At 37.2% G+C, this 12649-nt stretch overlaps 1 protein-coding gene across 2 annotated transcripts in view; it reads left to right on the top strand.

Annotated features, from left to right (window-relative positions):
- csgalnact1a (chondroitin sulfate N-acetylgalactosaminyltransferase 1a) overlaps positions 1–12649 on the top strand; it is a 106259-nt gene that overhangs the window by 51943 nt on the left and 41667 nt on the right. For both annotated transcript variants that reach the window (XM_061876597.1, XM_061876596.1), the window contains one exon: positions 5284–5500. In XM_061876597.1, the coding sequence (XP_061732581.1) occupies positions 5284–5500 (217 nt within the window). The remainder of the gene's footprint in view (positions 1–5283; positions 5501–12649) is intronic.

A 12649-nucleotide genomic window follows, 5' to 3' on the forward strand; every position in this document is an offset into this window, starting at 1 on the left:
GGTTTTACCCCGCCTTCTGCCCGAATGCAGCTGAGATGGATGGATGGATGTCTTGAGGGGTCTTCTTATATTTGTTTTATATAATTTTCAGGCTTTTCTTTTATTTGGGTAAGTATGGCAGTTGGGGAGCCAGTGCCTTCACAAAAGTCCACACAATATTTTCCTTAAAATCCCTTTTCATGGGACCAGGAAAGGCCCTATAGCTCTTTTTTTTATTGCAATGTACCAGTTTTTTCACTGATGTTCAAAATATTTTTTAAAACCTGTTTGCCCTTTTTGGTTTTAAAACATATATTTCCAAAATCTGATCTTGAAAAAGAGGTATTGTCTTATAATCAGACGTGTCTTATATTTCGGTAATTACTGTATATTTTGGATTTTTTTTTTTTAACATGTTTTATTGGTTTTACACTTCATAGTTCAAGATACATATTTCCAAGCGAGCTAACACATGCCTTTTTATTATGTGGCTACAAATCTGCTATGAATCACGTACAGTATGTACCAAAAGAAAGACCAGATCGAACCAATGAATACGAAATTCGGTGATTGAGGACATACACACGAGGGATCAATAATCGGCATTTTGACATGTATATCAGCCTTCTTTTTTTGTTGTTATCAGCCTTTTTTTTGTTTTGTTTTTGTATAACTACAACTGAAATACATCAGCAAATACAATATAGTCACATATGATAACATAATGAAAGAAATGTGACAAGTAGAGAGTAAGTTAGTAGTAATAACCAGGTTTGCGCTGTCGTGCTAAATCAACCACAACATTGTCCATCCATCGATCCATTTTCAACCTCTTGTCACTTTTGGGGTCGCGAGGACTGTTGTAGCCTATCTCAGCTGCATTCGGGCGGAAGGCGGCATACACGCTGGACAAGTCGCCACCTCATCACAGGGCCAACACAGATAGACAGACCACATTCACACACTAAGGACCATTTAGTGTTGCCAATCAACCTATCCCCAGGTGCATTGTCTTTGGAAGTATGAGGAAGCCGGAGTACCTGGAGGGAACCCACGCAGTCATTGGGAGAACATGCAAACTCCACACAGATAGACCCAGAGCCCGGGGATCAAACCCAGGGACCTTCGTATTGTGAGGCACATGCACTAACCCCTGTTACACCGTGCTGCCACAACATTAGCGCCGCATAAAAACCCTATATCGCACATTTCCTAAAAAAATTGTTTAGAAAAAAACAACCCAGAGCTTTATCCAGCTGTTTATTGACGTGTACTAGCCATGTTTAGTTCAATTTAAATTCAAATTGATTATCGGCCTCGTTGCCTACTAATAATCAGAATTAGCCCTGAAAAAAACACATCAGATCTCTAATACAATGAATGAATGAAATAAGTTTATTTCAGTCATATAATCAATCAAATCAATCAACCGTTTTGTGTGATCAGTTTTACAATACATGTTATATGTATACAATTATGCACATTTACACACGAAAGAAAAGAAAAAGAATGACCAAAAAAGGAATAGGCTGAAGCTAAAGCTTATATTTGCCTATCCTATACCTTCACTTGAAGATTAGATTTTTATTTCACCTTTCAATGTTTTCTTAAACCTTACCAAAGAAGTGCATGTCTTCAGCTCATCACTGAGCGTGTTCCACCATTTAACTCCTAAAACTGTAATACATTTGTATTTTATATTTGTTCTCGCTTTATCTATTTCAAAAATCGATATCCCCCGGAAATTATAGTTTTTCCTCTTAAATGAAATAGCCTGAGAATACACGATCATGTGTATTAGCACAAAACAACACAAATAATGTTGTGTAGTCAAATCAAAGCCAAACTACTGTGGAAGTGGAGAGCAATAGATATAGTCTAAGTATCGTACATTTGAGATAAGGAAAATCACTGCCAACCGCGGCTGTTTTTGCATGAATCCTTGGAAAGTCTGTAACGTGTGTGTGTGTGTGTGTGTGTGTGTGTGTGTGTGTGTGTGTGTGTGTGTGTGTGTTGTGTCGTGCATCAGGATATCCTACTGATTTGTCCTGCTTTGACCACAACGGCAGGAAATGGACACAGCTGCTCCTCATCCACAGCGGGTGCTTCTTTTCACACTGCAGATTATCCCTGTGTGCATTTGCGTGCGTGCGTACTGTATACTGTGGTTTGCCAAAATGACCATCTTTAAAGTGTGTGATGGTAGCCAAAAAGTGATAAACGCCTTTTGTGACCTCTTACGAGTGACTGTGATCTTGAGCGATGTGCAGAAGTAAGTGTGTGAGATTGTGTGTTTTCACATAAACTGAAGCCTTGTTAGGTCAGGATGAGACTCCCGGGTGCTCACATGTTGCACTCGGTGTCCTTTAATGGTCATATCTAGCACCGCAGTTTTTGACAGAAAAGAAGGGACAAGAAGAGAATAATTTGTCTAATTTGGTCAATTGATTTACCAAATCGAAGCATATGGACATGGTGGCTATCAGACTTGGATCTTCCCCGCTTTAGTCTCACATACAATTGTGCTTTGAAGAATGTAGTTCGGCTCATTAGTGAGCAACTTCCTCTATGCTTCTCCATTCCTGCCCTGAGTATCACTTCAGTATGTTTCCCTTCATGTTGAACCCCTAGCAACTCAATTTGCCATCCATAACTCCAGAACTTGACATTGAAAGAGTAGCAGACAGTAGTCTTGCATGCAGCCTCGTAAATGTGTTTTTCATGCATTTGTGTTTGTGTATTCGAGTGGTCTTTTGATACAGTACCGTCCTCGCTATCCGATGATAAGCCTACATTTATACCTAATATCCATTTATTTTGATCCAGTGCTAAAAACAACATAATGAAACAAAATGAAGATACATGCTTATAGGTCATGTTTAATTTATACAATATCAACAGACAGGGATGCTGAAAGTACAGTAATTGTGGAGATACATGCTTCTCCTTGAAAAGACAGGTCATGTTTTTGGTTTTAAATCAACCAAAGCCAAGAAAAAGCCAAAATGTCTGTTTTGTGAATGTAGTCATTCACAAAATGTATTCGGTCACATGTTAAGTTACAGCCTTATCCAAAAATAATAAATTTTTGTTCTCTAAATTCTACAGACCATAATGACAATTTGAAAAGGTTCACCACAGAACTATCCTCAAGAAGGTCTTATCTTTGTCCAAAAAATGAACTGTGTGGCCACAATACCCAGCAATATGTTTGGAGGAGAAAAGGTGAGGCCTTTAATCCCAGAAACACTACGACTACCGTCAAGCATGGTGGTGGTAGTATTATGCTCTGGGCCTGTTTTGCTGCCAGTGGAACTGGTGCTTTACAGAGAGTAAATGGGACAATGAAAAAGGAAGATTACCTTCAAATTCTTCAGGACAAGCAAAAATCATTAGCCTGGAGGTTAGGTCTTGGGTACAGTTGGGTGTTCCAACAGGACTATGACCCCAAACAACATGTCAAAAGTGCTAAAGGAATGGCTAAATCAGGCTAGAATTAAGGTTTTAGTATGGCCTTCCCAAGGTCCTGACTTAAACGTATGGACAATGCTGAAGAAACAAGTCCATGTCAGAAAACCAACACATTTAGCTGGACTGCACCAATTTTGTCAAGTGGAGTGGTCAAAAATTCAAGCAGAAGCTTGTGGATGGCTACCAAAAGTGCGTTATTGCAGTGAAACTTGCCAAAGGACATTTAAGCAAATATTAACATTGCAGTATGTATACTTTTGACCCAGCAGATTTGGTCACATTTTCAGTTGGCCCATAATAAATTCATAAAACAACCAAACTTCATGAATGTTTTTTGTGACAAACAAGTATGTGCTCCAATCACTCTATCACAAAAAATAAGAGTTTTAGAAATTATTAGAAACTCAAAACAGTCATGACATTTTGTTCTTTACAAGTGTATGTAAACTTTTGACCACGACTGTACATGTGAGGTTTTTTTTTTTAGTTTTTTAATTTCAATACATTTGCAAAATTAAAAAACACTTTTCAGATTGATATTATAAATTATTGTCTGTAAAATCTGAAGGACATAAATGAATTTTTCCAATTTGGAATAAGGCTGTAACATAACGATGTGGAAAAAATGATGCACACTTTCCGGCTGCACTGTAACAAGGCAATTGTCTTCTGCATTGTTTAGAAATGTCCGCTGTAGAGGACAATGGTTGTCAGAAGGATATGGATACGGGGTTTGTATATACAGTATATAAACATATATATATATATATATATATATATATATATATATATATATATATATATATATATATATATATATATATATATATATATATATATATATATATATATATATATGGCAGAGGGGTTAGTGCGTCTGCCTCACAATACGAAAGTCCTGAGTAGTCAGGGTTCAATCCCGGGCTCGGGATCTTTCTGTGTGGGGTTTGCATGTTCCCCCCGTGAATGCGTGGGTTCCCTCTGGGTACCCTGGCTTCCTCCCACTTCCAAAGACATGCACCTGGGGATAGGTTGATTGGCAACACTAAATGGTCCCTAGTGTGTGACTGTGAATGTTGTCTATCTGTGTTGGCCCTGCGATGAGGTGGCGACTTGTGCAGGGTGTACCCCGCATTCCGCCCGATTGTAGCTGAGATAGGCGCCCCAAAATAATTGCGGGCCTAATTTAACTGCATAATGATGTGAATTTCTTGAATTATATGAATCTAATATTTACAGTATTCACCATATTTTACAGTTTATAAATATTTTTGGTCACACTTTTGTTTGAGGAACACATTTCACCATTATAAGTTGCTCATTAACATGCAAATTAGTAAGATATGGTCTCTTACCAGTAATTAGTCATTATTAAGTACTTATTAATGTCTCATTCTGCATGGCTTTATTATACAACCGCCTAGCCATTAACTAAGAGTCTTCCCTCAATAATCTCAGAATTATTGCTTATTAATAACCTTAACCCTAACCCTAACTCTAACCCGTTTTTGTTCCCCTAGTGTCCAAATAACTCTAAATGAAGTATTTGTTACTTTAATAAGCAAATAATTAATGGTAAATGTGTTCCCCATACTAAAGTGTTACCATATTTTTTTTTTGTCATGGCAGATAAAAGCTATAATTATATTTTATACAAAAAAGATTATTTTCTTTTGTGACAACACGTAGAGTTCAAACATACACACTTCCTCCAAGTAAAATAAAAATGGAATAAAATCACACATCCTCAAGGCTGTCACCCTTTATTAGAAACAACTATCACAAAAATATGTTTGGTCACAAGTTTTGTGTGTTTTTGCATCCCGTGCACAGGCATCACGCGCATAGAGAAGGACAAAGGCACACTGTATGAACTGACCTTCCAAGGGGACTACAGTCACGAATTCCGACGCCTGGTCCTCTTCCGGCCCTTTGGACCGCTGATGAAGGTGAAAAACGAGAGGGTGGACACGGGCCACGTGGTCATCAACATCGTCGTGCCGCTGTATCGCCGCACTGACAAGTTCAAGCGGTTCATGCACCATTTCAGGTGGGCGCCTCCCTATTTAAAAAAAACACAATTGTCTCCCAAGAGGCCTTGTCTCATCTTGGAGCAAACTCAGAAAAACAATAATGTTTGTTTCTCAAGCCTACTTTTACATTTTAATGAGGGATTTAAACAGAGCGGGGGAGATTAGAATTAGAATTAGAATTACCAGCACAGAGCTTGTTTTCTTTTTTTCCTTCCTGTTTTCTATTTTTAGCCGCCATTTTATACTTCAATTCCACACGTTATCAGTTCATGCATTTTACAGGGGCTTCGTTAAAAATCTCAACAGAAACAAAACTGGGACAGATTAAAATAATAGGAGTAAGGATAGAGGAGTTAATTTCTGTCATTGCATGCCCACAGGAGAGATCAGTTTCTCTGCTAAATATCATCTACAGGCTAATATGCTAAAAATAATTCAACAACTTGCAGCTATTAGTGTGTGTGCTATTCAAGTTAAGAAATATTGTTGCACAAGACTTATAGCACTTAGGCAGTGTTAAAACATCCTCTCACTTCTTGCTCTCCAAAATCAAACACATTACCCCCACAAACTAATACACGACAACATGTTTAAAAACAAATATTAAAAAACAATAAAAAAGCAAAAATAGTCAGTATAGTGGGAGAATCTACACTATATTGCCACAAGATTTTGCCACCTCCTTTGACTCACATATAAACTTGACGTGCCATCCCATTCCTAACCCATAGGGTTCAATATGATTTCGGTCCATCATTTTCAGCTATTACAGCTTCACCTCTTCTGGGAAGGCTGTCCACAAGGTTGTGGAGTGTGTTTATAGGAATTTTCGACCATTCTTCCAAAAGTGCATTGGTGAGGTCACACACTGAAGTTGGTCGAGAAGGCCTGGTTCTCAGTCTCCGTTCTAATTCATCCCAAAAGTGTTCTATCGGGTTCAGGTCAGGACTCTGTGCAGGCCAGTCAAGTTCATCCACACCAGACTCTGTCATCCATGTCTTTATGGACCTTGCTTTGTGCTCTGGTGCACAGTCATGTTGGAAGACGAAGGGGCCCGCTCCAAACTGTTCCCACAAGGTTGGGAGCATGAAATTGTCCAAAATATTTTGGTATCCTGGAGCATTTCACTGGAACTAAGGGACCAAACCTAACTCCTGAAAAACAACCCCACACCGTAATCTCCTCCACCAAATTTCACACTCGGCACAATGCAGTCCGAAATGTACCGTTCTCCTGGCAACCTCCAAAACCAAACTTGTCCATCAGATTGCGAGATGGAAAAGCATGATTCATCACTCCAGAGAAGGCATCTCCACTGCTCTAGAGTCAAGCAGTGACGTGCTTTACACCACTGCATCCAACGCTTTGCATTGGACTTGGTGATGTATGGCTTAGATGCAGCTGATCAGCCATGGAAACCCATTCCATGAAGCTCTCTGCGTATTGTACGTGGGCTAATTGGAAGGTTCATGAAGTTTGGAGCTCTGTAGCAACTGACTGTGCAGAAAGTCGGCGACCTCTTTGCACTATGCGCCTCAGCATCCGTTGACCCCTGTCTGTCAGTTTACGAGTTGCTGTTGTTCCCAAACTCTTCCATTTCCTTATAATAAAGCCGACAGTTGACTTTAAAATATTTAGGAGCAAGGAAATTTCACGACTGGATTTGCTAGGTGGGATCCTATGACAGTTCCACGGTGGAAATCACTGAGAGCGGCCCATTCTTTCACAAATGTTTGTATAAACAGTCTCCATGCCTAAGTGCTTGCTTTAATACACCTGTGGCTGCACTAAGACACCTGATTCTGATCATTTGGATGGGTGGCCAAATACTTTTGGCAATATAGTGTGTGACTGCACCTCTTCTGTGCGTTCTGTTTTCCTGACAAATACAACACATTTTGGCACTGTTATTAAATCCCAAAGTTTTGACTTAAAGTTTCTCACACAGTTTTAATAATTGCTACTAAAATTTTACAGTAACTGAAGGGTTTTTCATCAAATCACCACAAAATTTGGAGCTACCCTTTAAGAGACTGACAAGCACACAAATATAAAATTTGAGCAAGATTGACAGGAAAAACAAGGTCGCTATCAACAAAACGTCTTTGCAGTTGCAACTAATTGCCCGTAAGTCATTGAACATGTGTGTACTGATTATAAAACTTTGAGGGTATTTGTACTACATGTATGCTAGCATGTCTTCCACGACCAGTGTTGCCAACTCCTCCGGGAGGAAGGTAGCAATTGGCTGTCCCAAAAGTCGCTAGAATTTGCTAGATGACATCATTGCCTCATTTGCATAATACATAGCAGTTGCCACTGGAGGACAGAGGACTGACATTGCGGGAGTTTTTAAAATATGCAAATTTTGATTGGAACTACAAATAAGTGTATGTTTATTCTTAGTTTGTATCAAATTCGATCAAAAGAATGGAGGTTTGTGACGTTCACGAACAAACCGAATCACTTAACTTGCTCATTAACATGAACAGTGATTTATTTTGAGTGACATGACAGTGAAGAAGCATTTTCATTTACATTTATTTTTACATCCAGCCCACGAGATGGGTTTTGGAAGTGTAAAATTGAGCTGCATTTTTACATTAAATAAACTGCTGTTCTATATGTGTCCACTGGATGTCGCAATAGTAATTATGTTAGGCAAGCAAATAGTTCTTATTGACCAAGATTACAAAGCAAGAGGTACACGATAAAGTGGGGCTGCGACTCCTCCCCCTCGACCCAACGTAAAACTAACAGGAGTAAAATAAACAATTGCTAACCCCACTTAAAATGCCGCAATAGACACTGCACATTCAATCAATCAATGTTTATCTATATAGCTCTAAATCATAAGTGTCTCAGAGGGCTGCACAAACCACAACGACATTGATATAGTTTTGTGAAAATTATTGTCTTCTATACAAATTTAAAGAAAGTTAACAGTGTGTGATTTACTGTAATACTGTCTGTCTTTTAAGTTTTTATTGAAATTGTTCACAAACTGCACAGCTTCTATTTTTCCTATTGATACACAGTGATGCCTAAAAGGCAGGGAGTAACTCAACCCTATTGAATAGTTTCTACCTCAGTTTGTATGGTTTGTTGAGTTAGCCCAGGATTCTAATTTGGAAATTATACATAGAAGAGTTTTTATTTACGCTTTATATATTTTTTTGTTTAATCCTGCATGGACTGTGACATAAAGTTGAATAAATTTGTAGATAGACTGAGATTAAGTCTAATTTTTTTGTGTTCTTTATGGTGCTGTTACAGCTGCACCATTTTTTCCTCAGAACGTTCACCTAGCTTGAAGTGTTTTGGCGAGAGGATTATTTGTCATGTGTACATTTTCAGAATGTGCATGTTCTATTCTATAAAAACAAAGAAAACAATCTGGTTGTAGTTGTATTTTTTAAGTTGTGATGCAATGATTTATCCCGTCCGGCCCACGTGGTAATAGATTTTGCCACCATGCCTCCCCTGAGCTGAAATGCTCTAAAACATACGAAAAAATTAGTTATAATTGTCGCTAGTTGCTTTTGAAAAAAAAAAAAAGTAGCTAAGAGGAGTTGGAAAGTCGCCAAGTTGGAGACAATGTCCACAACCCATAGGGCAGGGGTCACCAACCTTTTTGAAACCAGGAGCTACTTCTTGGGTACTGATTAATGCGAAGGGCTACCAGTTTGATTCAAACTTAAATAAATTGCCAGAAATAGCCAATTTGCTCAATTTACCTTTAATAACTAAATCTATACATATATATAAAAAAATTCCATTGTACATTTTTTTTCTTTTTACGGAAGGTTTTTTGTAGAGAATAAATGATGAAAAAAAAACTTAATTGAACGGTTTAGAAGAGGAGAAAACAGGAAAAAAATGAAGATACAATTTTGAAACATAGTTTATCTTCAAATTCGACTCTTTAAAATTCAAAATTCAACCGAAAAAAAGAAGAAAAAAACTAACTAATTCGAATCTTTTTGAAAAAAATGTAAAAAGAATTCATGGAACATCATCAGTAATTTTTCCTGATTAAGATTAATTTTAAAATTTTTATGACATGTTTTAAATAGGTTAAAATCCAATCTGCATTTCGTTGGAATATATAACAAATTGGACCAAGCTATCTTTCTAACAAAGACAAATCATTATTTCCTCTTGATTTTCCAGAACAAAAATTGTAAAAGAATTTCAAAAAACTTTGAAATAAGATTTAAATTTGTTTCTAAAGATTTTGTAGATTTGCCAGAATATTTTTTTTGAATTTTAATCATAAGTTTGAAGAAATATTTCACAAATATTCTTTGTCAAAAAAACAGAAGCTAAAATGAATAATTTAATTAAAATATATTTATTATTCTTTACAATAAAAAAAAAAAATACTTGAACATTGATTTAAATTGTCAGGAAAGAAGAGGAAGGAAATTAAAAGGCAAAAAGGTATATGTGTTTAAAAATCCTAAAATAATTTTTAAGGTTGTATTTTTTCTCTAAAATTGTCTTTCTGAAAGTTATGAGAAGCAACGTAAAAAAAATAAATGAATTTATTTAAACAAGTAAAGACTAAGTCTTTAAAATATTTTCTTGGATTTTCAAATTCAATTTGAGGTGGGTTGTCTGCATTGATAGCTCTAATGGTGTCTTCCATTTTTAATGGGAAGCTGGAATTTCTGAGTTCGTAGCCGGCATTTCAACTGGAACGCCCCTTGAGGTTGTATTATATTGTATTGTATTATACTGTATATAGTTGGTTTCAAAAATGGCTGCTCTGGATGCAAACAATGCTGTCCGCTTCTATAATCTCTGTTATTTGCGCTTCTGATCATTTTTGTCACAGTCAATCAGCCATATACAATGTATTGTTGTACATTTATTTTAGGTAATGAGACTGTAGTTTAAACTGGATTTATTTCATGCGGTATATATACGCTGTACGTCGCTAGCATTAGCATCTGTGTTTCCTTTTCATCTACCGTCTTGAAGGGTTCCAGAGAGAGTGCATATTTTCCCATAAGTTGTTTTAAATTCAGACAAGACAAGCGCAAAAATAGCTTTCGTGGATGTGGCCACTTTGGTGTCCGACATCGTAAATGTCTTGGGTGTGACGTCATTCCCAGCTCCGACTTCCCACTTTCGATGTAAATTGAACACAACACAAACAAGTACGATGTCACAGATTGGAAATTAAAGTCATTTCACAATAATAAGATGAGGTGCCGACTTGTCCAGGGTGTACCCCGCCTTCCGCCCGATTGTAGCTGAGATAGGCGCCAGCGCCCCCCGCAACCCCAAAAGGGAATAAGCGGTAGAAAATGGATGGAAGTATTTTTATTATATATGTGTGTATTTTTATAAGAAATTTTATTTGATAAGAAATTATTTATTTTGTTTCATAATATGTATTGTTTATTATCATACAATTATGTCTATTCTCAAAATGTTTTTATTCTTGAAAAATTTCAGAATAATTTAGAATTATTCATAATTGATCATCTAGAACAGTGGTTCTCAAATGGGGGTACATGTACCCCTGGGGTTACTTGAAGGTATGCCAAGGGGTACGTGAGATTTTTTTTTAAATATTCTAAAAAAACGCAGCAATTCATAAATCCTTTATACATATGTTTATTGAATAATACTTCAATGAAGTATGAATGTAAGTTCATAAAATGTGGAAAAATAATACAACAATCCAACATTCAGTGTTGACAGCTAGACTTTTTGTGGACATGTTCCATAAATATTGATGTTAAAGATTTATTTTTTGTGAAGAAATGTTTAGAATTAAGTTTATGAATCCAGATGGATCTCTAATACAATCCCCAAAGAGGGCACTTTAAGTTGATGATTACTTCTACTGTACGTGTAGAAATCTTTATTTACAATTGAATCACTTGTTTATTTTTTAACAAGTTTTTTAGTTATTTTTATATCTTTTTTCCACATAGTTCAAGAAAGACCACTACAAATTAGCAATATTTTGCACTGTTATACAATTTAATAAATCAGAAACTGATGACATAGTGCTGTATTTTACTTCTTTATCTCTTTTTTTCAACCAAAAATGCTTTGCTCTGATTAGGGGGTACTTGAATTTAAAAAATGTTCACAGGGGGTACATCACTGAAAAAAGGTTGAGAACCACTGATCTAGAATAATCGTGTTTTCTTTTTTTTTTTTTAACAAAATCAGGCCAATGGTCAATAATGGTGGTACTGGTAATACTCTGGAACAGACTATTTTTAGTTCATTTTATTGCTCTGGGAAAATTGTCAAATCAAAGTGCTGGGAAGAGATTGTGTTAAACTTCAAAAGTTTGGTTGTAGCAGTCAAAATTCAACTAGCTAGCTGACAAACATGCCACCGCTGTGATCTGTCAGCGTTAAACCCCACCTTACCCTTTTGTAAAGTCAGTGATTTATGGCCACCGGTGCTGTTGCTTATCACATCTCTTTTTGGTTAGTAAATACTGCTTAGTTGCACTGTTTCAGCTTGTTAAAAAGCCCTTGGGGGGCAGAAAGCGTCAGTTAATAGACAACAACACAGCATTAAGTTTGCTTACTTGAAAGAGCGGCTAAGGCAACACTTAATAATAATAATAATAATGGATTAGATTTATATCGAGCTTTTCTATTGTTAAATACTCAAAGCGCTCACAGAGAATTGGGACTCAACATTCATTCACACCTGGTGGTGGTAAGCTACATCTGTAGCCACAGCTGCCGAGGGGTAGACTGACGGAAGTGTGGCTGCCAGTTTGCGCCGACAGCCCCTCCGACCACCACCAATCATTCATTCATCGTTCATTCACCGGTGTGAGCGGCACCGGGGGCAAGGGTGAAGTGTCCTGCCCAAGGACACAACAGCAGCGATTTGGATGTCAATAGGTGGGAAGTGAACCTGCAACCCTCAGGTTTCTGGCACAGTCGCTCTACCCACAACGCCATGCCGCCCCTAACTTTACTCTCATCCACATTGAACACATGTGTGTTTGTGTTTATCATGTGCTTATATCAGTGTTTTTCAACCACTGTGCCGCGGCACACTAGTGTGCCGTGAGATATTGTCTGATGAAGTGTGAAGTGAATTATATTTATATAGCGCTTTTTCTCTAATGACTCAAAGTGCTTTACATAGTGAAACCCAATATCTAAGTTACATTT

This window comes from Nerophis ophidion, linkage group LG17 (genome assembly GCF_033978795.1).
Source record: "Nerophis ophidion isolate RoL-2023_Sa linkage group LG17, RoL_Noph_v1.0, whole genome shotgun sequence".
Classification (NCBI taxonomy): Eukaryota; Metazoa; Chordata; class Actinopteri; order Syngnathiformes; family Syngnathidae; genus Nerophis; species Nerophis ophidion.